This window comes from Gymnoscopelus microlampas (assembly GCF_963454915.1).
Source record: "Gymnoscopelus microlampas genome assembly, chromosome: 2".
In the NCBI taxonomy this organism is placed as follows: domain Eukaryota; kingdom Metazoa; phylum Chordata; class Actinopteri; order Myctophiformes; family Myctophidae; genus Gymnoscopelus; species Gymnoscopelus microlampas.
This window is the reverse complement of record NC_139939.1, coordinates 17526104-17553931: the sequence shown is the minus strand read 5'-3', so window position 1 is coordinate 17553931 and position 27828 is coordinate 17526104. Positions and strand designations below refer to the sequence as shown.

The following is a 27828-nucleotide window of genomic DNA, read 5'->3' as shown; positions in this document are numbered from 1 at the left end:
GAAAAGTTAGACGGAACCGCCTTGAACACTTGACTATAGAGATGTGTAACGATTTGCATGATGTTTGGACAAAATTTGGAGGAGTAATATAAAACACAAATGCTTAGCAAAAATCGGCCACCTGGTGGCGCTATAATAGGAAATGTTAAAAGGGTGGCATTTGTTCCTCAATGTTGTGCAAATGTGCGTGCAAAGTTTCACCGCAATCGGACGCTGCGTTCATGATTTGCGCCATTTTGTTCAAAACGGGACGAATTTGGTGCAGAGGTTCTGCTCTGGCATCCAGGGAGTGTGTGCACTGTTTTGCTGTGATGGGGCTTACGGTGCCGGAGATTAGCTGTTCACAGACGGAAGGACGGGGACACGCGGACGGACGGACGGACGGACAGGGTGCAAACAGGGCCGGCCTTAGTGATCTGGGGGCCCGTTTCAAGAGCTAATATGAGGCCCCCATAAGCACCCCCCCCCCCCAAAAAATAAATAAAAATATATATATATATATTATTATTAAATTAACAAAAGTAATATTGTTTTGCCATTGTCGTTACATGATTCACTTGAGCTGAGCCCTGATTTAATCAGATGCATCCTGCTTACTCCATACGATATTAGACTGTTTCTGACATGCATAAACGTTGGCCCGCCAGAGGCGGGCCCCGTACTGGGATGCGAGTCAAAAACAAAAAGAATACGGGTGAAACATAGCAAAGGCCGCCACTGGGTGCAAAACATAGTCTAGACCATGCATTTCGGCCTGGCGGAGACAATAATCATTAAACGTTAAACAATAAAAAAAAGGGAAACAACATGCACATCCCCAACCCAAGAAAATAAGTAAACGCTCTTCCTCAGACTGGGAAGAGCGTTTAGCTCGAAACGTCACAACTTTCTTTGGTGCAATAAAGCATCTGTCGCGCTGGAGCCCTCATAGAGCACCGAAGTCCTGACGTCACTGCCAGTAGAGGGCGCTGTTCCGCTGGTTCGTGGCTTTACTTTTTGTGTTGATATCCTCATTGGGGAATCTTAGATCGCCTCATAGAAGAACTGTGTTCCAAAAATAAACACACCAACCTGGCGATTTTACTCATATGGATATGAAGCATCGACTGAAGGTGTAAATGTACACATTTACCCAAAGTGTAACACAATATAAACACTAGAAACTAGTCAAACAACCCAAAGACTACATTTCCCATGAACGCGGCTGCTGTAGGGACTGTAGGGAATTCCAGAATAATCATTATCTCAATATATTATATTCTATATCATTATCACAGGGATGTGGGGGTTAACAGAACTGCTCCTGCAGTCTAAACTCTCCTTATTCTACTGAGGTGGGGCGGGGTTTGCCAACCAGTCCCGTACGTTCCCAAATCACACTGTAGGGACAGTGATTTCAGACCCGGAAGTAGTAGTTCTTAAGACTTTTAAGGATAAACGTAAACAATGCAGAGCCACCCCCTGACAGAAACACCAGGGTGGTGTGTTTATGTTTGGAACACAGTTCTTATATGACGTGATCTAAGATTCCCAAATGGGGATTTCAACACAAAAAATAAAGCCACGAACCAGTGGAACAGCGCTCTCTAGTGGCAGTGACGTCAGACTTCGGTGCTCTATTGTACGAGCGTTTATTTATTTTCTCTTTTAATGAAAACAAGAAAATATCTTGGAAATGTATAAATGTGGTCTTGTGTGTCTGATTCCTTTTCCCTCACGAAGGTAGGTAGTACATGTACAGTATGTCACTAAGGCCAATTCAATAAATGTTTTGGCTTGTTTGTGACCATTCATAACCTTGTACTTTATACAGAACAGCATGATTTCTTTAACACAATATGAATACAGAAAACACTCAAATAAAAGCCAACAGTTCTGTAGAGAGGGAGGAAGAGGAAGAGAGGAAAGAAAGCATTCTTGAAGATTTAATCTAGACTTCCTTTTTAGTTTTTTTTAGTGTGCGTTGTTAATGTGGTTATCAGTATGTCTAGATGACTATTATTGTAGACATGTGACGCTGTGGTATTTCTCTATAAGTGTATTTAACTATCATGGGTGTCTAAATATGATGCCAGGGGGAATTTACACTGACACTGTGCGTGCTTGTCTTGGGTCACTTGACCAAGTGGCTGTGTTGAAGGAGTTGGCATGAGAATGATGCGAAGCGAAGCCTGCAGAGCTAGTTCAGGCAGAATAAAGTACCAATCTCTTAAGGATGCTATTATACAGCTTGGTTACAAATGTGAACTGCTTGTTTTCATATTTGGAAGCCTCGGTAATGTCAATACATTTGTGGTGAGAGGCCTGCAGATTGCAGGAATGCCCAAGCCGGGAACTAAGGCATTGGCTAAATTCTGTTCAGCGTCTGTGATAATTGGCAGTCGCCATATATGGAGGAGACAATGCTTCCTGTATCCGTGATCTGTATCCTGAAACACTTATAGTTGAGTTTCCCAAGTTTTTACATCTACCATTGCTTGTGTTTCAATAATTTCTTGTTAAATGTAAACGCAAATGTGCGTGTGTGTCTGTGTGCGTGCGTGCGTGTGCGTGTGTGTGCGTGTGCGTGTGCGCATGCGTGCGTGCGTGCGTGCGAGAGATGGAGGGTGGGAAGGTCAGGCTAAATCAGTTTATTGGACATCATCAATATACAGTAGGATTTAATCTGGGCATTCAGCATAGCAGAAGGTTATCCAACCTAAGGCCGGCATTTCAGCCTGAGCCTTTGGTGAGGGCTGACGCATTCTTTCCCAAGGTTGTTAGTGCTGGTTTTCTCCGCCATCCAAGCCCATTTAATGATTTCCCTAGAAATATCAGTCGGTGGATAACTTGGATCATCTGGCTAGGCAAGACTTACGTAAGTTCAATATTGCTATACATTTCATATCGTATATTGCTCAACATATTGAGCAGCTCTTCATAGCTTGTGAAATTAAGTGAAAGTTGGTTGGTATATGGAAACATGTTACATTTCCTCCTTTGGTTGAACAAACAGATGGGTAATCCCTATTATTTGTACCTGAATCAGTCACTGGCCTTAGAATAACATTTAGGTGGTCAACACAAGTTCACAACAAGCCTACTCATCCTCAGTACAATTTGAGGAAGTGGATGACACGGCATGACGGAAGTGAAGCAAAACGAAAATCAACACTCCTATTTTGGACATGGTGACCATCTGAATACCCGCTTCAATATCTCCTTTTAGCTCTCTCACCTCTCTCTCACTCTGTCCCTAACTGTTTTCACCGCCTGTGATGTCATTGTTAAGGAATTCCCCACAGTTGAAACTGCAGGGGGGAGGTATTGGTTAATATGTGACAAGGTTGTCTAGCTCCTTGAGTCTACAGCATAAAGTCTCTCTCTCTGTGTGTCTATGTCTGTCTATCTCTCTCACACACACTCACTCTATCTCTCTCTGTCTCTCTCAAATATCTGTCCTGTCTCATGTTTATGTCTGTCTGGTATACCCTTTCATTCTATCACTCTCTGTCTCTGCCTTTCCTGCATTCTCTCTCTTTATTGCTGTATCATGCACACATATGTGTATGATGTGTCCATAAACATATTATGCTTATGGCCTTGCAACTTGTTGCAACTTTGTGTCCTTTATGGTAACAGTGTGAGTCTTTTAGTCCCAGCAGACATCTCTGACTCACCTTGGTGACATCACTGCTCTTAGGTCAGTTTCCCCTGCTTGTTTCAGAGGGGATTAGACCCTGACACACAGGTATGATTCTGGTCTCAGACCAGATTAACCATGACTAAACCACAACGCTCTGTAGCTCATGAGATTATGGAACATGCCATGTTCCATGTGTTGATGTTGTGAATATGAACCCAGTGCAATACCTATTTTTCCAATGCTTTACTTGGTATTTAGAGTACAGGAAAATGTTTTTTGATTAATAATCCGTAATCTGTGGAAGGCAACTTTGTTGTTACTTGACAGTATATCAGGTTGTACATTCCAAGCTATCAAGCAGCTAGCAGATTTCCCCTGGCATAGTGATCAAATTAAAGCCGATCATATCTGACTGCTTGGGTGATGATATGTAATACAATCACCAGCAGCTGAGCCCGGGCCATTTCAGTGTAAGCCTGATTTATACTTAGTTGCACCTCAGTGTCGAGTGCTGAAAATAGCCGATCTACAAGCATTGCGATACATTGTGAGCTTGTAGATCTGCTATTTTTGTGTGACACAGCACACAAGTAATCATAAATCGAGCCTTATAAGATTAGATGAGGTTTGAGTTGGACAGAAAAAGAGACGTTGGAGAGAGTTGTTTGATTGATTGATGTACTTTATTTAGTAAGACATGAGAACAACAGTACATGGAAGTACAAATTCACAATACAAGGTCTACTAAACTGGAAGTCTCCTAAAGCACTAAGCTTGTTTAAAATGACATACCCACCCACACAAATCATGATGACAAATCTCTTGTTTCCAAGAGAGAAAATGTGTATTCATATGTGACTACAGTTCTTGTTCTTACACATGCGACCAGTAGTGAATAGATCTGCGCCACATAAATATACCAAAAAAACAAACCCTGTTTTTGCTCCATGTGTGAATCAAACCTCGGTGTGAGTGTTGTGACGTGACATAACGCGTGGGTGAATGGCTGATTTACAACGGGCTGTCTATTAAGCCGTGATAAGTGATTGTTGATGACTCAGGTAGCGTGCGTGTGGGTGGTGTGTGTGTGTGTGTGTGTGTGTGTGTGTGTGTGTGTGTGTGTGTGTGTGTGTGTGTGTGTGTGTGTGTGTGTGTGTGTGTGTGTGTGTGTGTGTGTGTGTGTGTGTGTGTGTGTGTGTGTGTGTGTGTGTGTGTGTGTGTGTGTGTGTGTGTGTCACTGTCTGGGGGTGTGTCCAGTCTGGGTCTGTACATTTCACCTGTCCTATCACCTCTGTCATTCTGTCTACACCCTCCCTTCCTTCTACCCCCTCTCTCTCCCCCCTTTCTTGCTCCCTCCCTCAATTTGCCTCTTTATCATCGCCCTTTCTTTATTCCCCCTTTCATTCTTGCTCATCACTCCTCCTGTCCTTTCCTGCCCCCTTAGACCCCCCCCCCCCCCATCTCTCAATTCACTTCAATTCAATTCAAAGGGCTTTATTGGCATGAGAAAACATAGGCTACGTTTACATTGCCAAGGCATCTCCCCCCCCCTCTCTTGGTTTTAAAAGAAAACAAACAGGCACTCTCCCCTCACTCTCACTCTATTTTTGATCGCATTCCTGCCCAATGACTTCAGGCAAAAGTGTGTGTGTGTGTGTGTGTGTGTGTGTGTGTGTGTGTGTGTGTGTGTGTGTGTGTGTGTGTGTGTGTGTGTGTGTGTGTGTGTGTGTGTGTGTGTGTGTGTGTGTGTGTGTGTGTGTGTGTGTGTGTGTGTGTGTGTGTGTGCACGCGCTGCACACATGTCTGTATGATTGTTTATAAGTGAGTGTTTTTGTGTTTTGTTTGTGCATTGGCACGCATGTGTGTCTGTGTTTGTCTATTAGGGGCATGTGTACACAGCATGTATTTGCGTGAGTGTGTGCATGTATTTGTCTGTGTGTGTGTGTGTGTGTGTGTGTGTGTGTGTGTGTGTGTGTGTGTGTGTGTGTGTGTGTGTGTGTGTGTGTGTGTGTGTGTGTGTGTGTGTGTGTGTGTGTGTGTGTGTGTGTGTGTGTGTGTGCGCGCGCGTGTGCATGTGTGTGTGTGGTTATGTGTGATGTGACGTCAGCTGTTTATGTGCTTGCTGCGTAGTTGTGTCTGGGGCACCAACTTGGCAGATAAGCAGGGTGGGGGTTGAGGAGGTGGCAGTGTGTGTGTGTGTGTGTGTGTGTGTGTGTGTGTGTGTGTGTGTGTGTGTGTGTGTGTGTGTGTGTGTGTGTGTGTGTGTGTGTGTGTGTGTGTGTGTGTGTGTGTGTGTGTGTGTGTGTGTGTGTGTGTGTGTGGGGAGGGGGGGGGGCAGACTTAATGAAAGAGTGAAAGAAATTAGGACGGAGATGAATAATGCAATATGTGAATAGAGTTTTACAAGCTTTTACATTTTACTGTCATTTTGATGAGCAAATAAAAAGACAATTATTGGGAGTATTCTTCAGCCTTTCTCTAATCCCCCCACTCTCTCTCTCTCTCTCTCTCTCTCTCTCTCTCTCTCTCTCTCTCTCTCTCTCTCTCTCTCTCTCTCTCTCTCTCTCTCTCTCTCTCTGGCATCCAGAGGAAACTGCTGTATAATGATAACAGACTCAGAGACAATGGGTTCAACGCACACACACACTGTGTAGCTTATGGGTCAGGGGTCAGCTGATAGTCTCCAGTCCTTTGACTTTATTTATCAAATATGGAACAATCCGGAAATACCAGCCATCATTTAAGAATGCTTTTTCCAAAATGCCCTTTTAAATATAGGGAATAACAGGCCTAGGTCCTCTGTCATCTCCTTCCCCCTGGCTGGGTCTCCTTTGACGGTCGACAGGCTACATTCAGATTGGGTTTATTTTGAGCTTCATAACAGTAGCTACAGTAGGCCTCTTCATTTTAGGCATTTAGGTAGCTACATGTTCAAGGTCCACAGAAGGGAGGAGGGTACACTGAAATAACATTAATTATCAATTGCATTAAAGGAGTAGTTCACCCAAAAAATGACTTATTTTCTATCAATTACACACCCCATGAAGCCTTGAATTCATGGAGATTTTTTTGTTTATGTCGCATTCCTAAGCCAATAATTTGATGACCGGCAGAAAGATGCTAATGTCTCTGGTAGGAGACTCAAAGGACCTACATTTGAGTCTCCTACCGGAGAGACCGCCGGTCATCAAATAATTGGCTCAGCAATGCAACAAAAACAAAAAAATCTCCATGAATTGAAGGCTTCATGGGGTGTGTAATTGATAGAAAATGAGTGATTTTTTGGGTGAACTACTCCTTTAACATATACTGTCTGGCCGATAACATGAATTACAAAAATGAATTAAACATTTATAACTGTAACTTATACTTATGTCACAAGGCACTGGTCCTGCAGGAAATATAGTACTGGAATGTTTCTGATGGAGAAATGACGCCCCCGTGTGTCATAACATCTCCATAACAATGTACTGGGGGGAGAGCGACACATCGCTGAGTGGCCGCTAGGGGCGCAACGGGTTTTGTTTTCAAGTCAGGCCAGGGTGTCACAGGAGGAGCGTGAGATCATACAACACTGGCAACATTGTAGCGATCCTTCCTCCTGTTGCAAGTTGTCTGCCCCCCAGATCATCATAACAATAAAACCCACTTAAGGTATGGAAATACGCGAATAATCGCTTTTTCCTGAGATTCAGATGGACAGAGTAGAGCTGGACCTCGGCTGCTGCTGCTGGCGCTAATGAGTGGATTATCGCTGTGGTTTTCCTACACAGACTTTTGACAGTTGGTCGCCTGAGAGTTCCTGTTGAGTCCCACAGCGATCAGGCTGACCTCAGAGCAGCAGGGTGAGTGTGCTTTCAACACTAAAGTATAGCCTAAACTGTTTACCCTTTTTACTCGATCGTGGTCTATATTAGCATCTAAACATCTTAGAATTCCTCTTATACTTAGGTTTCCTAAAAAGATGATGCCATTTATGATGACCCGAGGATGCTTTTTGACTGGTCAAATGGCCAGATAACTGTTTAGTGTTGTTGATGTGTAATCAACACTATATAGGCTACACAATGCCATGTTTAAAATGCCATGTAAGGTTCTGATGCAACCAGCTTGTAACCTAGCCTTAGGAGAATTGTTGTGTTACTACGGCAACCATAGCGTGTATACTATAGCCTGTACGAGTCGATTCCTTATTTCCTTTCCGCTATATTTTACTATCTCGGTTACTAGTAGGCTAATCATGTATGTCGGATGTGCATCTTTTTTCGGTTTGAGTCAGCACAATGACATGTGCACACACACAATGAGAGAGAGAGGGGGGGGAGAGAGGCAAATGGGCAGTGGTGGAAAGTAACTAAGTACATGTACTCAAGTACTGTACTTAAGTACACATTTTACTTTACCTGCATTATTTTCAATGTCCAATACTTTTTACTTCTACTCCACTTCATCCCAGAGGCAAATATGGTACTTTTGCTCCTCTACAATTATGATTGTGAAAACTTTAGTTACTAGTTACTTTGTAGATTTTGATAATTATTCCAAAACCTACTTTAACCACTTCAACACTATATATTTTGGCCATTTGAAAATAGCAGATCCAACAAGCTCACAAAGCTTGTAGATCTGCTATTTTCAAAAGATTTGTATACAATTTATACATCACACAAATGTGACATTCTGCATAATGAGTACTTTCTACTTTTGGTACTTAAAGTACATTTTGATACAGAGAGAGGCAAAGGGGAGCATCTGGTTTGCATTGAATCAAACAGGGGAGCAATTTGAGAAGAATTTAACAAGAAAATGGGGTATGCCCTTTTCCTTTGCAGGCTCATTTGTAGATGGCTACTACTGCTGGCTACAGTATGGATGTCTATTTGTCTAGTACTGTAGCTCCATACTTAGTGATGATGACTCACCTATTCTCTGTCTGAGTCAGAGTTCTGTCACACACCCAAACTTAACTAGTATACAAGGCAGTGGTTCTCAAACTTTTTCATGCCAAGGACCCCCAAAATTAAGATGTGTTGGTCCACGGACCCCCATCTGAAAACATTTTGTACCAGGAACCCCCATACAAGATGTCCTTAAAAATGTTAAACATAATATATATATATTGAAAATAGCCGATCGACAAGCTTCATAGCAATGTGTTGTGAAGCTTGTAGATCTGCTATTGTCAAATAGACAACGAGGGTTAAAACGGTTAAACTAATGTTGATGCTATAGCCCACCACAGTATTAACTATAACAAAAATAAATTTCAAAAAATTTCAATGACCCCTGGAGAACCACTGCTATAAGTTGTGAATACTTTCTAATGCCTTCCTTCCTTCCTCTCCTAATTCCCCCTCCTTTAGTAGTGTATATTCTTACTTTCTGCCTCCTCTTTTCTGGCTATCTCTACTCCATGTGCTCACAAAACCTCAAACTCACTCATGCTGTCACAACAACTGTCTCTACATTCCCTGTCTTTATGGGGCCTGAATGGAATTTGTTGCTCCCGTCTGCCTCACCAATTCCAGCAACAACCTTTTTAAAATGCAGCAACATTTAACATATATCCTTTGAACACAAATGTTCCACTGCCATATACACTGAAATAATAAACACACAAAGAAAATGTTAATGTCTGCACAAATACATCTGAAGTCAGCTGCAGCTTATACCCAATACTGGAGGTAATTACATCTTACTTATGCAGCAAGCTACAGTAATTGCTTTTTGTCTATACATGTGACTGCAAAAGTACAAACGTTTGAGATCTCCTGACTCATAAATGCCTTGTCGATGACTTGCTAGGATTGGTATGCCTTATTGATTCTCCTTAGTCAGTTGGTGTTTGGGAACAAAGTGATGCTCCAGCTCCCAAGTTTGAAAGATGCTCAGCGAGATTGGCACATGTTGCTGCTGTTGTGATACAGTGGTACAGTACATGAATGGGACCGGGGTCTCTCTCTGTTTTTCTTTTAAATAAATAGCCATAATAAATGAATACATAGCAATAGAAAACAAATAATGGAAAAAGTGTGTGTGTGGGGGGGTATTTATTGAGACACCATCTTTTCACCCCAAATTGTTGGACTTTGGCGACTGACTCTCCTGATGTGAGACTGATCCTCCTCCACTTCTTCAGTTTGGGTATGTTAGAATACAGATGTCAGTGCAATGTACAAGCATTCCACTGAATAGGCCTACTGATGGATGTCTACAACTTAATGACAAGGTTTAGGATGGCAACTCTTGGAGCTACTGCTACGTATTCAGCCAGTAGGGAATAAAAGTTTGTTTGTTTTTTTAGCTTCAAAAAGACCGCTGGCATCTTTTAATGACAACGCAAGCACCATTCAGAACCGTGGCAAAAATGACAAACAAACAAATGAATGTCGGTAAACTTGTTCAAGTACTGTAACTTAAGTTTCACTGTAAAGTCAGCGTTGTGCCTCTATAGATCAGTGGACTGTGTGCTGGTTGTAACATTTGTCCAGCTTGCCTGCAGTGAAAGCCAAGTTGGTAGACTCTGGAGATTAACACATTTTATTTTAAAAATCATTAAGATACAAAATGAAAAGGTGGTGGGGACATAATCATCCTTTGGAAAAAGTGATTGAGACATCTGTTTAACATTCTCATCTAAGCCCTTTCTTTACCTCTCGCATTTGCCTGTCTTTATTGTCTTTCTCTCTCCTCCTAAATTACAGGGTCACTGTCAGTATCCTTCTTCTTTCTCTGTCGCCTCCTAACCTTCATCAAACTTTATTTCTTCCTTCCTCTCATCTCTGGCTTCCGCTTTCTCTATCCCCCACCCCCTCCCTCTCTCAGTACTCCCCAGTACTTGTTTGGGGTATCTCTCTTTGTCTCTCTCTCTCTCTCTTTGCTCTACCAGTGCCAGTGTTAAGGCTAAAGCCAAATTTATACTTGGTTGCACAATGCTGTCGCTCGCCAAAAATAACCAATTTTAGGTGAACCACACAATCGTGTAATTAAGTATAACTTAATGGAACAATAACAGCCCCATCCTGCCCATTCCTGGGTAAATGCTACCACATAGTATACCATACTGTCACGCTGTGCTTCCAGAGCCAAATGCCAGGCAGGCAGACTTATCCAATTTGGATGCCTGCATCAGCTTATGCTGCTCACATGTACTGTTTGAGTGTAGGCACGTTTGTCTGTGGTATTATGCACCTTTGTGTGGGTGCTTAGTTACATGTGAAGAATCAACAATCAACAGGGTTTACTCACTCACTCACACCGGTACAAGCAGCAAAATGTTGGTGTGACATGTGCCGCAAGATAAAAATACATTAGACACTAAGATGCAAGCTTAAAGGGTACTGGTTGGCTACACAGTACACACTCTAACCTAAAAAAAAAAACATGTGATTTTGCCACTGTCAGCCTTTTGCTTAATTTATTATCCGTCTTACAACGATGTCGTTCACGGAAGATAGCCACTCTACAAGCTCACACGCATCGCTGTGACTATTTTCCTCTAGACATAGCTTGGTACGCTACATTACCATGCTCTGCCTCTGAAGAGAATTAAGCTAAATGAGTCATCGTTTCTTTTCCGCCCCTCAAAGAAGTATTTGTCCCCACAGCAGCACCTTCTGTGTCTCTTCACATTATTGGGCTCCAGGGTGTGTGCTGGTGGTTATCATGTCATAGGTCACGTTGATCTCCAGAACCATCAACGTGTCCATTTTTTGTTTTACTGATATTTTGTAAAATAAAAAAAAAGGTTATTTTCTAATCAATTTGAAGGAAAATAATTGATATGATTTGGTTAAAGCTTCGATTTGTGAAAACTTTACAGAACACAGTGTTAAAAGAACACACAACTTATATGAGGCTTCTGCCTGACAGCAACGATATGCCATATACTGGACACATGCAGGCCTCCACAGTGGTCAAGCTTAAACTATATGGTGTGAAGTTTTAAATGTCACCAGTAAACTTTGTTCAATATACAGTATATATCTTAATTTGTTGTTTTATTTGACCCTTTATGTTGGTCTGGCTCTAATGATGCATGTATAGTAGTACAGTATGAGATTGATGGGCAGCCAGAATGAGGGAGAAAATAGGGAAACATCTCCACAAAGAACAGTATGGACAGAAAGGGAGGTCACCAGTGGTGAAGGAAAGTCTGCTGAATGGAGGAGAAGATGGGGGCTGAGATTGCAGATGCAGGCTGAACTGAGAGGCAATTTAAAGTGGAAGGAGGGATTTGAGGGAATTACTGTAAATCGTTCCCGTCTCTCCCGTCTCAGCCAAAGCCCCTCGACAAGGTGGGAACCGCTCACTGTGTGAAAGAGGCTATTTATTCGCTGACATGCACAGTAAAATCGTCTGTGTTATTTTAACTCTGGGAGTGTAAACAACATTACAAGTCCTTTTGGGTCAATTTGTCCACTCTGAAACAGTGTTGTCTGCTTATTATTTATGAGCGACCTTTGGCTTGTTTTACTGTAAGGTCGCTTGTAGATATTAGTTGTTGCAGGGTTTTGTGGGGGTGGGGGGGCTTGTTTTTTAAGTGTAGTTGCTTCCAAATGTTGTTCAAACATTTTCATGTCATTAATATGTATTTGTCCGCATATCCCCATCTGAAAACATGTGGTGCCACGGACCCCCCCGTACCAGATTTGTGTAAAAAAAAAGAAAAGCTCTACAACCTCACAACACGTCGAATCGCTACGCGTTATGAGCTTGTAGATCGGCTATGTTCAAATAGCCGATCTATAATAATGTATATAGGTTTAAAGTGCACATGTGGCCTAGTCGCTTCTTTTGGGCTCGTTTTCATAGACCTGGCTGCTTATATCTCTCGCAAAATCTGGCAACACTGATCAATTACTTCAGATTTTACTCTATATAGAAGCTATTGCTGCTGTGCTGTGTTGTCATGTGCAGATATCTCTTGTGTTCTATATTGCAGTTAATTATTTATGTCTACTCTTTACATATGAGGCTCTATTAGACCCAATCAGAACCTATAAGGTAGTTGCATGTCAGTGTTTCAAATATTGTCTATACGATAGAGATATCTTATTATCCATAACCAGACAATAGTTTGCAGCATGAGGAAGCAGGTCTGCACAATATCGTTTCATTGACATTGCGATGTTACACGATTGCAGTATGACATTGCCATGGCAAATTCGGCCAGTCAGTGTCATTGCAGAAGTTAAGATATGCAGAATCATGTAATTCCTGCTTTTTGTATTTTGCAATACCTTTTGCAATCAATCAACAAACAAATAAATAGTAAAAGTTCCATGGATATCACATGGTGGGAGGAAACTCTTCAAATACAAATTATCTTGCAGTTTTTGCATACGGTGATAAACTATTCAAAAGCTCAATCTCAGTATTTCAGTGCGCTGCTGTTAAACAGGGCTGAAATAGAGGAGGCATGTCTGTTTTTGTCATGGTTACCTAAATGTCATTAGGGGTGGTGTTGTTTGAAGTTGTTATTGCTTGTTCTCAGCTGTGGCAAGAGGCTAGTCTTAAACACTCGAGCCCTATTTTATACTGTTCATATTCAGAAATAGCCCATCTACAATCTCACAACACGTCACATTGTGGTGTGTTGTGAGCTTGTAGATCTGCTATTTTTTAACTTTTTTGCCTATAATGACACGTCTTGTCCACAGTAGGGACGACAGGTTTATTGTGGTTAAATAGAACACATTTAGGGTATTTCATGTTTTTATTTTGTCTATCGTAATAGAAATTCAGTGTGGAATAAAGAAACGGCTAGGTAACAAACTTAATTTGTTTCATACTGTAGAGCCAGTTGAGTATTTCAGTCTAGAAGGCCTTTTCAGGCAAGGAAAACAAATTATAATTCTGCAATAATTTCGAATGCGTGTCATACACACACACACACACACACACACACACACACACACACACACACACACACACACACACACACACACACACACACACACACACACACACACACACACACACACACACACACACACACACACACACACACACACACACACACACACACACACACACTGGCTTCCTGTGTCAAGCTGTTTGTGGGCGCATCCTGTCTCAAAAGTTACAGCTTCCTATTGTATTGCTTCTTTCGTTCCACTAATGACAGGGTATTAAGTTATTACTTAAACAAGTTAGCAGTAAGCCCATACTCTATCATAAACCATTTTGGTTTGAATAGACTACGTTTTTTCTTTGGGGGGGGGGGGGACCTGCACAGTAAAATCCAGAGTGTTAACCCATTCAATCCGGAAAGCATCTAGTTAAATGTGTTGTGTGTTGTGAGCTATTTTCTGTGAAGATATTTAATGTAGAGCAAAAAACAGGAGGATGCCTAATATAGAGCCCTGGGGCACTCCGGTCAGCAATGCACCAGTAATACCTGACCACACCTCATTTAATTTTGAAACCAACGAATGGGCGAGTAGGCAACACACTATGTGGGCGCTGGGTGTGAAAATGGCAACTGCCTCAGTCAGAAGCTTTTCGTCCGGGTGTGAGATAGGGCCCTCAGGGTTAAATGAACACTCCGTATTTTGCTGTGTGTAGCAGTTAAGCCTAGGATCTTTGTTTTGCTGTTTTTGTTGGACAACTGAGGTATGGAATCCTAGATTTCAGAAGTGTCTGACATGGTTTCTCGTAGGCTATGTGATTGCTGCACTCCATTGATCCCTGGAGGGGGGGTGTGTGTTTTCATCTGCCTCTGCTGACTGGCTGATCAGAGGTGCAGAATAGCAGTTCCTGGTGTTGTAAGCAGGGCTCAGCAATGTATCTTGATTAATGACACATTACTTCCTTGTGAAATCGTTCTAGGGATTCTCCAGGGATTCTTCTCCAGTCAAAACAGTTGAATAAAATGACACATTTGAAATCGCAACATAACGAGGGTCCCTTTTCTGGGCATGTCGTAATAGGCATGACCAGACATTCAGTGGAGTGGCTATAGTATATAGGGTTTAAGTGACTAAATCAAATGATTTGGGTCTGTAGTAAAAGTAAAATGATCTGCCATAGTATTCATGCCCTGTGTGTACATGTGCGTGTGTGCGCGTGCGTTGGGACTGGGAGTGTCATAGATTAGCTGGATTAGAAACAGCAAGGTTTAGTCACGGTGGCATCTGTCAGAGACCAACTGCTACTGCTGCTGCTGCAGCTTGCTGCCATTACTACCACTCAGTCCAAACACATTCACTCCCCATATGCATACAGTTCATTAGACGACTGTGAAAATATCACAAGCAATGTGAAAAGGTATATTGTGAGTGATATTATGAGTGTAGAATTGCCTACTGTATCTCTAGCAAGTTTCTGCAAGTTTATTTTCAGACCGTACTAGAGATGAACAGAATCCAGTGGGTTCCTCGATAACTAAACAAACCACGGTATGCTCTGGAAAACAGACGGCAGTAATGTCAAGTATACTGTCTGTGAGTCATAGTCTATGGGTGCTAGACCACTGGTATGCCCCTGGTATGTATCCCCTTGAACAACTAAATATAGGCATGTGTGCTGTAACATTTCTGAGACCTTAATTGAATATACCAACACATGGGATCCATTCATTTATTACTGTCCTTTAAACTAGTAGAAGGTACAAATACGTGTACTCCACATTCAGTCGCTGGATGATGTCACCACTTCACAGAGAGTGTGGAGTATTTGGGAGGATGTGGATTTATTGATTGGCTTGCAGAGGGCAGTTCTCTATGTGATGCTGTACTGCATTGTGAGTCAGTGAAATATATAGATAGTTGCAACTTTAAAAAAATATCAAGCTACCAAAAGCTGCCACCTCCATAAGGTATTGGAAGCTTAATTCCATTGTGTATTATGTTTTCACCAATTGATTATCAAGACCAATTTTATCTAACAACTGTGTTACGAAGTGTTCACTCACTTTCACGTCATATGGGTATTTGATAGGTCGCCATAGTTACCCCCTGAATATTGGTACTCCATATATGGAGCTATCTGACATATCCAACTAACCTTAAGTCTGACATCACAAACTCCATATTTGGGCGTAGTTGATCTCCTATCTCCCATATATGGAGCTGGCATAGACATCTAGTGCTGACATCATGCTAATGTAAAACTCCATATGCGGATATAGCTGATTCATTGTGACATCAGTGAGATGTCACGAGCATCCAGCCAAGCACTATATAAAAGGTGACCGTCACCCCTTGAGTGGAGATGTATTCAGCGGCGTTACCCTTAATCTACCACTATCTCTAGGACTAGAACCTTCAAGATCATCGACCAGGAGAGAGTCCAGCAGCTTCTGTACGAACTAGGATATTTGGCCTTACAAGCCAAATACCTCTGCATTGTACAAGGTTCTTTAGATCTGTACTCATATAATCACCAGGGTTGACATCTGCTATTTTCTGCGAAAGCCTTCCCCACAATACAGATTCTGGGGTTTAAGTGGTTAACATTGCAGTTGGTCCTTGTGAACACTTTGTTGAGTTGTTGAGTGTGTTCCAAACGTATGCTGTGCTCTGATTCTAATTCATGTATTTGGACTGACTGTTGTTGGGTCTTAATGTACTTTCTTTACCATCATCGTTAAATGTCAAATCCATAGGTTTACAGTGTACATTTTACGGCAACCACACTTGTTTTTACACCATGAGCACTGCAATGGAAACAACAGTGAATGAAGGTTTGTTAACAGTTCCTTTCTCTCTCTCTCTCAGTCATGTCTCGAAGGAGCGCTCGCCTGGTGTCAGGTGATGACTCTGACTCCAGCAGTGTCACCAATGTATCCTACCGAGAGAGCCCTGTCAGGTATACCTGTGAGCATGTGTGTGTCTGTTTGAACCATGTGCTCTGTACTATATTATGTACTCTTCTCAATGCAAGATATAGGGCTGTCTGTCTTTTAAAATCGGCCAAATAGCCTGATTATTGACTGGAGTTAAAAGGAGTATATACCTCCAACACCAGAATAGATTTTTGATTAAGTGTCGTACGTTTGTGTGGCTTTGAGGTATTTATACATACATCATACATACATCACCCTTAACTGAGTGCCAAAGGACACACATGCATGTCAAACAGGCTGGTATGCTCCTTCAGCTGCTGCACCCTGTGATTCTCCACTTATTTTGAATCACAAGGTGCTAATAGAGTCCAAAAACAACTACCAGTCAAAGCCTTGTAGGACATGTTTGAACATGTTTAAACACTGTTCTCTCTCTCTCTCTCCCTCTGTCTGTCTGTCTGTCTGTCTGTCTGTCTGTCTGTCTGTCTGTCTGTCTGTCTGTCTGTCTGTCTGTCTGTCTGTCTGTCTATCTGTCTGTCTGACTCTCAGGGTTTTTAAGAAAAAGGCAGGGAGCCGAAAGGCAGCGGCGTCCCGTACCTCCAGCAGAGCCAATAGCAATGCTAGCTCGGCCGGCACTGAGACGCCACCCACGGCAGACCAACACGATGGTGATAATGACATCCTTTTTTTTCGTCACAGTGCAACAGTAATGATGATCAACTGATCCTCCTCAGATCTTACACTTCTCCTCCCCATCTCTCTCAACTCAGGGACGCAGCAGACCGTGGTCTCCGTACCCTTCGTCGCAACCACCACGGCAACCCCCCGCCCCGCACTCACGCCGGCACGGAGCCGGAGCCAGACGCCCTGTCACTCCCAGAGTGATGTCCCAAAGGAGAGCAGGGCTGCAGGGCTGTATAGCTCTAGCAGGCCGGGGGGCCACAACACACCACACACGCAGGAGATGAACCAGAACAGCATAGACAGTTCAGGGTATTCCTCCTCTGAGGGCCAGTACCAGAGACCCACCTCTGCAAAGAGCGATGGCACCTGCAACACTGGACACAGTACTGAATACCTCAGTCCAAGTGGGTACTAGTTAATCTCAGTACATGTCACTGGCTATTCACAGCTTTAGCCATATGTGAACATAGACCATTTCCTGTTAATGGCATTATTTTGTATTGGACTGCATTTTGTCCAAAGTTATTCAAACGTTACCAAACTTACCTGAATAATAGTCCTTTTTCACAGCAGACTATATTGATGGGTAAACACAACTGAAGGTAATAACATGAATTGTGGGTGTGTTTCATTCTTTGTACCAGCATGTTAACATCATGATGACACACAGAAACACGCCCACAGTTAGTATTAGCTTTGAAAAGGGTGAGTCAGTGTTGGATAAACAATAGTGTGGTTCATACCGTAAGTGACGGGTTTGAATTCAAATCACAAATCAGTCTTTCTGCAGGGACCATTTCTGTCCATTTCAATAAGTCTGCGCTTGAAATTGCATTAAATTGCAAGGATTACATAAGTTTGACAAAAGATAACTGCACGTTATATTTAGCGTGTTGGTTTACAGTATCTATCTCATAAGGAATCCAATGGCTTCCTCAAAAATGAAACAAACCATGGTATGCTGTGGAAAATGGTCTGCATTAATGTCAAGTTAATCTTGAGTCATGTGTGTGCGTGCATGTGTGTGGTCAATATTAATATATATTTTTAAAAACTTCAATAGGTCCAATCGCACCATTGGTAGAAGTAGCACAGGCAAGAGTAAAGGTACTTACAGATTTAGGTAAGTTGTATACACAGTATGTATTTGTGTGCAAGTGTGTGTGAATATACACACACTTTGTGTACTTATACACATCGTGTGTGTTTGTGTATAATATGCAGTGCACATTTGAGACTACAAACTTCATGTGATTTGACTTAGCACCAGCTTAACAAAATCCCTGCATTTCAACTCTGCCCTGCAGCTAATGCGTCGCTCGGCCCTGGTTGGAAAAAAGCTGCCTGCCTCCTCCTCTTCCTCATCATTGTACTTCTCAGTAAGTGACACCATACTGCCATTTGGTTTCAGCATTCCAGAAAGAACATTATGAGAACCCCAGTCATGTGGTCTAAGCACTGATCTCACATCAGTACACTTGCCCTTAGAATGTTTATGAATTCAAGACGTGGTTAATCGAACTAATTCATTATACCAAATAATTGATTTTAATACAAATATATATCTTGTTAAATTTATTTGTATTTGTTAAATACAGTCGCTAAAATAGCAGAAATGGCAGATCTACAAACTCACAGTGCATCGATTTGTTGATATATACATTTTTTAGAACATAATATAGGATAGGAATCAAGTAAAAAACGCACTTCTCGATTTATTTGGTTGAAAAAGTAATTGATAGATTAATCCCTTAGAATATAATTAATAATAGAATATAATATACGATAGTTGCACCCCTATTCCAGTCTGTATTCTCTCTCTGTTCTCACAGGTATTTGGTTCCTCTTCCCCTGGTTGGCCTCTCTCATGTCCCGCAGGACTGTTTTGAAGACCCAAACACAGGCAGAACCCAGGAAGCAACCAGTGGTCCCTCCACTTCCTCTCTCTCCTCCACCCAACACAAGGCCTCTTATACCTACAGTGGTAGGAGTTCTGTCTTCTGTTTTCTGTTCTCTGTCTGCATGCAAATGTCATATTTAACTCTGATAGTGCTGAAATCAAACTATAAATCCTTTAGCTGGGACCCCCTGGAATCCCCCCAAGGAGCCCCTGGGGTCCCCAGAGGCCAATCTCCTTGTTGAGAACTAGTGGTCTATTCTAAACTAAGAGGCCTAGCCTATGTTTCTAGGATGGTCTTCTTACAGGCATTCTGGTCTCTCCCTTTAGGATCCAGCTATTCTGTCTGCTGTTGTAGAGAAGAAGATGCAGGGTCTCCTGGTGAGTATTATAACCTTTTTCACACACTGCAACATTACCAAAATGACTATAAACTAAATGAGCAATGCAAGTTCATTCAAGAAACACCTTAGCTGATTGGTCCACTCAGATTAGCACACACCCTCAAGCGAACCAATCACCATTCACACACAAATGTCAACTAGTACATGGCACATACTGTACTCACCCTAGTGAGCTTGCTGTATGGTCTGCTCTCTTGTTGCTGTGTGTGATATGAGTCCTGCTGCTGGTGAGACGTCTAGAAGAGGGTGTGTGTGTGTGTATGTGCGTGCGTGTGTGTGGATCCGTTGTCCCTCCATATTTGGGCAAATCTCTTGGCATCAATATGATGTCATCAACATGACATCAATAATACAGGAGCTGTCCTGACTGAACTTCACTTACTGAAATTAAGATTTGTAAGAGAAAATAGAAATAATGATTTAAGCCATTGACATAAATCTCAAATTAATGGATGGAGGCTTAAAGAAGTTACTTATGTTGATTTAACGTGTGTGTCTGTGTGTCTGTGTGTGCGTGTGTTTACAGGATGAAATGTTGCTGAAGCAGGAGAACCATTATAGCCAGGTCAGAGAATTCATCCTATTTAAGTTATCAAACCTTTCTCACTGTCTGCATTTGCACCTACTGTACACATTGACCAAAACAGTCAGTGAGTGAGTGTTATGTTTTGTCATTCATGTCTGATACCAAAATAGTGAAATAGGCAAATCTTATCATTATTATTATCATTATTCTATGATAGAGTTGATGCTAATTAATGTGATGTGTGTGGCTGTCTCAGCTGGAGGAGAGGATGCAGCTGGACATGCAGGGTGTGAGGGCCAAGATGGAGGCTGGTGACACAGACAGTCGGCTGCAGCTGGAGAAGGAAGTGGCTGCACTGAGGACGCAGATAGAAGAATACCAAACACACAGCCACACTGCCTCTAACAGCCTCAACCACAGGGTGGAAGTTGTGGAAGCTGACAGTGTTAAGGTAAATGGTGCATTTATATAGCACCTTTATCCAAAGCGCTTTACAATGTGCATTACATTCACAAATACACACACGCACGCACGCACGCACGCACGCACGCACGCACGCACGCACACACACACACGCACACACACACGCACACACACACGCACACTTCGACAGTAACACAGGGGGAGCCCAAGATCGAACCGCGAACCTTCCAATTACGAGTCCGATCGATCTACCTCCTGAGCCACTGCCGGTAAAGGTGAAAAGTGACACAGGGGCACTGAAAAACTATACGTCCAGCGCTTAAACACTTAAACACTCTTTAAGTTGGCTCTGTACTTGGACTCCTTTTTCACATCTACACCAAATCGGCAAAAATATCTGATCTACAAGCGCAAAACGTGTTGCAACGCAAGCTTGTCGACTTGTTATTTTTGGCTAATGGGGCTGGGGTTCAAGTGGTTATGTTTTGTTTTGCCCAGGAGCAACAAAAAATATTTCATGACTTTAATTGTGTAGAATCTGTAGATGAATGCTCTGAGCTGTTTATCACTCAGTGAATGATAGTTTGAAGAATTGGATTGAGCAAAGGGGGGAAATACTGATAAAGGTTCCTAATCAGCTGTGAGTGTGATTGTTTGATATTATATGCCTTAGGAACATGTTATTACATTACGTGTATTTTCTGTTCAGACGTTCCCCATGTGTTTTAGGAAAAGGTTTTCCCATAGCAACTTAGGCTCGGAAACATTTTAAGATTTTTCCAATCGCAAGCAACAATGAAAAGATTGAGCAGCTCACATTTAACAACTGATACATCCAGATGATCTGTCTCTGCTGTCGTACTTGCTGCACACAACAACGGCAGTCTTTGAGGAGCACAATTGTAACATTGGAGAATACAGTCAAAGGACACAGTTTCATCATCTCTGGGAGGCGGAGATTATGTTGTTACATCTGCACTTGTCTGAATAGTCTTCTGCAATATTTTGATACCAAAACAAGCCTGGTTTGCAACAGATACCTATAATCTAAAAAAAGAAACATGAGAACATAACCAAAATATGTCTGCAAAGTAGCCATATCTTGGTCAATCGCTAGCATCAATCGAGAATATCCCCCAATCTACTCGGCAAGAGTTTCAGAACATGTCTTTTTGTTTTGCTGCAGCTGTCCCAGGAGCTGTTGTCCATCCAGATGACCCCTCCTCCTGCCCCCTGTCCTGACCCTGTGATAACGCCAGTCCACAACCAGCTCACCCCAGAGCTCCAACAGGCCATGGAGAAGTGGCTCATGGACCGCATCAAGGCAAGGCTTTAGTATTCTAAATTTGGAAAGTTTAGACTACAAAAAGAACAGTTAAAAATATACACTGGAATAGTTATTTAGCAACACAAGCCTCAAATGTTGACCTACATTTGTGTGTGTGTGTGTGTGTGTGTGTGTGTGTGTGTGTGTGTGTGTGTGTGTGTGTGTGTGTGTGTGTGTGTGTGTGTGATTGTGTGTGCGCGACAGGAGCAGGACATGAATGAAGCTGTCAGTAAAGAGAGCAGTACAGAGACAGACTGGAAACGTCCCATGGCTGACAAAATGGCCGACTTTGCTCTGGAGACACAAGGTTTGACACTTCTTTCTGTTACGATCTCTATCTTACATATCCCAGTGCTGTTGTTGTTTTGATGTTTGTATTTGTAATCATTAGCTCAGCAATGAACACTTTTAAGAAATTGATATAAAGATCAATACAAATTCACCCTCCTTTTACCGTGTGTGTGTGTGTGTGTGTTTGTGTGTGTGTGTGTGTGTGTGTAGGTGCCAGTGTGGTCAGCACTAAGTGTTCAGAGACATTCCGTATCCGTTCAGCGTGTGTAACCCTGTTTGGTTTCCCACTCTGGTACCCCTCAGAGAGCCCTCGCACTGTTATCCAGGTATTCTCAATATTATGATAAAATACTCTCATATTCTGTTTTTATCTGTCTTCATCTTCTCCCAACATAATATACCCACCCATGTCTTTTAGAAGGCCCATCACTATTTAAGGGGAAAGTTCACAATATATATTATTTTGTGGTTTAAGTAATCTAGAGGTTTGGGCCAAGTAGGATAGGTTTTCACTCTGAATCTTGCAACCTCTCCCTCTCTCCTCTCTCCTCTCACTTCTTACCTCTCTCGCCCAGGGTTATCCAGTGCTGCTCCCAGGAAAGTGTTGGGCTTTCCACGGAGTCCAGGGCATCCTGGTGCTCTCCCTCTCTCACCCGGTCAGAATCACACACGTCACCCTGGACCATCTACCCCGCTGCAACTCCCCCACAGGACGCATCGACTCGGCACCCAAGGACTTCGAGGTTTATGTGAGTGGATTCAGGGATACTAGGGGGTGGTGCGTTCAGGATGTGCTTCCGTATATTATGACACCCAGTACAGTCAAATCCTTCACAACCCTATTTTCTGTGAACAGCGCAATGCGCATTACTTATTATGGTAATAGTGGAAGATAGCAAAATAGTGCAGAGTCACACCCCCATGGCTTAAGTTAAGACATAGTGGCAGGTGTTGAGTTGCGCCATCAATATAGAGCCCTAAGAGTTCATTTATTTAACTCTGAGAGTGTACAAATGTAACCTATGAACACATTTCTTTTTACAATTAAGGAATTTAGCAGACACTCTTATCCAGAGCGACTTACAGTATTGTGTGTGTGGCTGCCTGTCCAATATGTTTGGGTTTCTATGGTTTCTGGGACAAATAATAAAGCCGAAAGCATTGTTTTTTACACAATGTAAATATACAAAAATGAAATATAAAATGTAAAATAAAAACGGAGTAATTATATTGTTCACTCTCTTATTTCCTTCCCCCTCTCTCTTTGTCTCTCTGTGTGTGTGTCTCTCTCTCTTTCTCTAACAGGGGAAGATAGATGACACTGAAGAAGGTGCACTGATTGGGCAGTTCACTTACAGTGAGGATGGAGAGTCAACACAGACGTTTGAGCTCTCTGTGAGTTTACAAAAATCAACTTTATAAAGTTATAAGTTGTCAGTTTGTCTGTGAGTGTGTTTGGACGAATATGGCCATATATGGGCTGGTGGGGGGGGGGGGTGTCAGACGAGAGAGAGAGAGAGAGAGAGAGAGAGAGAGAGAGAGAGAGAGAGAGAGAGAGAGAGAGAGAGAGAGAGAGAGAGAGAGAGAGAGAGAGAGAGAGAGAGAGAGAGAGAGAGAGAGAGAGAGAGAGAGAGAGAGAGAGAGAGAGAGAGAGAGAGAGAGAGAGAGAGAGAGAGAGAGAGAGACCACGGGGAGGGAGTCTGTCTGTCTGCATTCCCCTTCTCATTCTCATATGAGAATGAGAAGGGGAGAGAGGCAGAGAGCGGGAGAGAGAAAGCCTAATTCACCCATGCAATAAACCTGCCAAACGCTTGGTACCATAACCGAAACCTAATCCAGTGCAATAACCCTGGCAACACAGAGCTTTTCTGTTTGTACTGAGATATAAAAAGTCAGCTCCTGATTCATCCACAGGCTTTAGTTTTAGCTCCTACCACGTCTGCCATTACATCATTTATCAGATGTTAAACTGGCATGAGTGCCAACGTAGAAAGTGCCTTAGCACTAACATAACATAGCATAACATCTTGGCATATCTTCCTAGGAAAATACATACAGCCTAACCTTTTTTGTCCATTCACATTCTCTCTTCTCTTCTCTTCTCTTCTCTTCTCTTCTCTTCTCTTCTCTTCTCTTCTCTTGTCTTGTCTTGTCTTGTCTTGTCTTGTCTTGTCTTGTCTTGTCTTGTCTTGTCTTGTCTTGTCTTGTCTTCTCTTCTCTTCCATACTCAGGACCCCACTAATGTGGTGTATCGATTTGTGGAGCTACGCGTCCTCAGCAACTGGGGTCACATGGAGTACACTTGTCTATACCGATTCCGCGTTCATGGAAAGATCGCCTCTACGTAAGAAGGACTCACACCAAGCTATATGGCTCCCCTTACCTTCAGAATGCATATTTTCTAAAGAATAGCAAAAAAACATAAACCAAATCTTTTCAGACCAGAGTGCTTTGCTTTTCCACTGCACAATATGTGAGAAATCGAATGAAAGAAAAAGATATTCAGTGTTTAAAGCAAAAGGAAGGAATGTTGAAGAGGGCTGCACAATTGACTGAATGAACAGTAATGTATAGAAAAGTGTGAAATTCACTGCTATCATTGGATGAAGTATAGATAGGTCATAAGTGCCCTACTTCCGTGTTCACAGCCACCTATACATTGCCCTACTCGATGAAGCTGAATAGAAAAAGTAGTCGCGATACAAAGCAGATTTTTTTCAGCAAAAAAAACATTTCGACCAGTCGAAACACTGTTTTTTGCTCAATAAATTCACATTGCATCAAGGCTACGAGCGACTGCTACGTCTCTAAACTTGGCCTCTTCTCCTTGGTCGGCATCTTTGCAACTTTGGTGTGCACTCCTTGTTATTGCTGTGGTGGTTAACCATATAACCAATACATCTTAGTGTCGAACAAATGCACCACGCAAGCCCTGTGGAATGATTACTTCCTCTTCCGAAGCACAGCATTGCTATGAATGGAACAGTCTGTCCTGTGCATTTATTTCTATGAGCTATTTGAATGTTTTACAGTGTAGTAATGGACTGCCTAACACACAGATTGCACAATTTAGCTTTAGCCTGCTGTGTTGGATCACTGATGGTGTGTGATCGTGTAATGAGTTGTACAAACCTCTGATACATTCAGGTACATTCAATGCTGAAAGTGATTGTTTTGTTTGTTCGTTTGTTTTTGTTGCTTTTTTTAATCTGTTTGTTTCTGTTAATAAGATGATATGCAGTCCATTTTTCTTTCTATTTTTAGCCAAAACACCAAAACTGGCATCTGATAGATGGTTGCTTAAATTCAGGTTCAGCAAACACAAATTCTAATTCAGCAACACATTTCAGACTGTGTAATTCATTGCGTAAAGCTATGTGATGTGACATGTCACATGGTATACAATAGGATAAATGATATGACGTGATACATGATAGAAACATCACGAACACGAATACACAGAAAAATCCTGTCACTCTGGATTTTACCGTAGGCTATAGCAAGTAATATGCAGCTTTGTCGGTTTTCGCCTTTAACATTTTCCACTGCTTTAAGGTTTGTAACCTCCATGTTTTTTTTAACTGGAATACTTGAAAAACCTTTTGCTTACCTCTTCAAATAATATTTGAATATTTAGTTTTAATTCTTATGTGTGGGCTTCTTACCAGGTTTATTCTTCTTTATAAACCGCAGAAGAAAAGTATTATTTATTTGCTATTTAAAGTTACTTGAGGTGATACCACTCAGATTAAGGTTTCATGTTATCGCTGTGTTCTAGAAACAATTGTCGCTCTTTAAGTGCATCTACAATTCTACATGTAAAATTTGGAAATTGGAAGCATCAGTCAATTGGAAAGATTTGTTGATGTTTACAAATCAGAACAGACTGCACTAGATCATAGGAATAACATGACTTGTTCATTTGATAGGTATGGTGTTTTATTACATTCTCCATACATTTTTGTACAGTATATTTTAGGTATTGATCGTAGATAAAGGAGAGGCATGTTGTAAAAGTAAAAAAGGCAAATGTACCATGACTTTGAATATAATTATGTACAATGCATAGTTATTACTTACATATTTCAGATGCACTTTCTGCTTTTTTGTTTTTTAATGTATTTAGTGCTTGTTAATCAGGTTTGTCAGGTACTTATACATAATTGTTTGGGGTCACATCAAAGGTTGATTCTAAGGTTCAAAGGTTTGTTCTAAATTGTGATATCCACCCATAGAAAAGACATGCATACAAAAACCTTTTCTCCAAAGATGATTGCTGACATGAATGTAAAGCTAATTTTGAAAAGTAATACTCAAATAATTAATATGTAGTAATTTAATTTGTGTATTAGATTAGATAAAGATATATCATGGAACTCTGCCTATAATATAATGATTTTGTTTTTTAAATAAATCTAAGAAATTTAGTATTTTTGAACAAAACATTTCAGTTGCACTTTTGACACAATACTCTTAGTATTTATGTCATGATATTTTCTTATAGTGTTCCAGTTATGATATTTTGTTAATAATTCTACTATATCTATGAGGTATCTGGATAATGAAACATGTTGAATAGTGACAGTGACACGTCTCTAGCACTCCCTGCTGGCACAGGGTGGGATAAATCGTATACATGCAAGCATGTTGAAGTCAAGCATGGTGAGACATAATAAAAGGGGCGTTACTGTATACATCTCCAATTATTCATAGATTTTTGCTGAAATGTATTCTCATTCATCAATCATAGTATTGGTGATGTTGGGAATCAACCATGGAATCAACTTCACTTTTCCTAAAAGTGCTTTTTCTTTTGTATAAAGGACCAGACTTCTGCCCTTTACCTCTCTTTACGTTGCCATAAGCAACATGAAGAATGACTCTCCTTAGTTAATCAGAGAACAGGGTGGACATTTTAAACCCATCCAATGATTTGCTGTCATGTTTATTTAAAAATCAATCAAGTAAAAAGGCTATTGGATTTATAGTAAAAGGTGTATGCTTTTCCCAACATACATAAAACTACCTTGATAGGTAAAACCCAAAGTAGAGTATGGCTAACTTGCTGGCAAATACAATCTAAAGTATTTATTAGAGAATTGTTTAAATTTTATTGTTTTTTGTTTTAAGCTATGTCGCCAAGATTTGTCTTCTATCTCTTCCTAAATAAATAAACATTTTGATACATTTACTGTTGCTTTTCATCATTGGACCTCTTACACAATTGTGATCATCGATATAAATCTAACTGTATTATCTTTTCAGAATGAAAAGTAAAAACAAAAGTTAAGTTGCACATTACAAGACACCTTAAATGTAGCTCACAGCGCAAGTTCAAGAAAGAAGATCACTGAGTTGTTATGTCCTGCAGCCTGGCAGATTGGCAATCTGCAGCCAATCTGCCAACCTGCAGTCAATCTGCCAATCGGCAGTCAGCCAATCAGGCGGTTGGACTCCGCCTTTAAATATCACTGCCTCTCTCACTGGTCATTCTCTTCCCAGCATGCAGCAAGCAAAGTGTGCTCTCTCTGTGCCTTTCACACTCAGAGCTTTGCAAACAAAGTGTGCACTCTCTGCGCTCCGCTGCTTACTCACTCAGAGCTGCAAACGGCAGCTCATCAGCTTTTTCTCATTTTTGGCGGGCTTAGTTAAGTTCAGTTCTGATGTTTTGCGATTAAGTTTTTGCCTCACTCCTTCCATGACTAGGGCTGCTCTCAACAATCATCAGCTGGTTCTACAGCCCCATCCAACAAGCTGGTCTCACTCCTTCCAGGTGCAATGGCTTCATTCCAGCCCTGCTTTCAACAGTTGTGAGGTTTTCACAAATGCTATAATTATTCAGCTAATGTGTCTGCTCTTGC

At 41.6% G+C, this 27828-nt stretch overlaps 1 protein-coding gene across 2 annotated transcripts; it reads left to right on the top strand.

Moving 5' to 3' along the window:
* Positions 1 to 7183: 7183 nt before the first annotated feature.
* On the top strand, positions 7184 to 27158 carry sun2 (Sad1 and UNC84 domain containing 2). Of its 2 annotated transcripts, XM_084082823.1 has the most exons (17): positions 7184 to 7279; positions 7399 to 7470; positions 16348 to 16438; positions 16965 to 17083; positions 17186 to 17503; positions 18163 to 18222; positions 18407 to 18478; positions 18932 to 19083; positions 19327 to 19377; positions 19927 to 19965; positions 20183 to 20377; positions 21536 to 21673; positions 21881 to 21983; positions 22178 to 22293; positions 22543 to 22716; positions 23273 to 23362; positions 24199 to 27158. In XM_084082823.1, the coding sequence occupies exons 3-17, from the start codon at positions 16350 to 16352 to the stop codon at positions 24313 to 24315; spliced, it is 1833 nt and encodes a 610-aa protein (XP_083938949.1). In that variant the 5' UTR covers positions 7184 to 7279; positions 7399 to 7470; positions 16348 to 16349; the 3' UTR covers positions 24316 to 27158. The 2 variants fall into 2 exon arrangements, with proteins under 2 accessions (XP_083938949.1, XP_083938948.1); XM_084082822.1 differs by having other exon boundaries at positions 7198 to 7470.
* Positions 27159 to 27828: the final 670 nt, after the last annotated feature.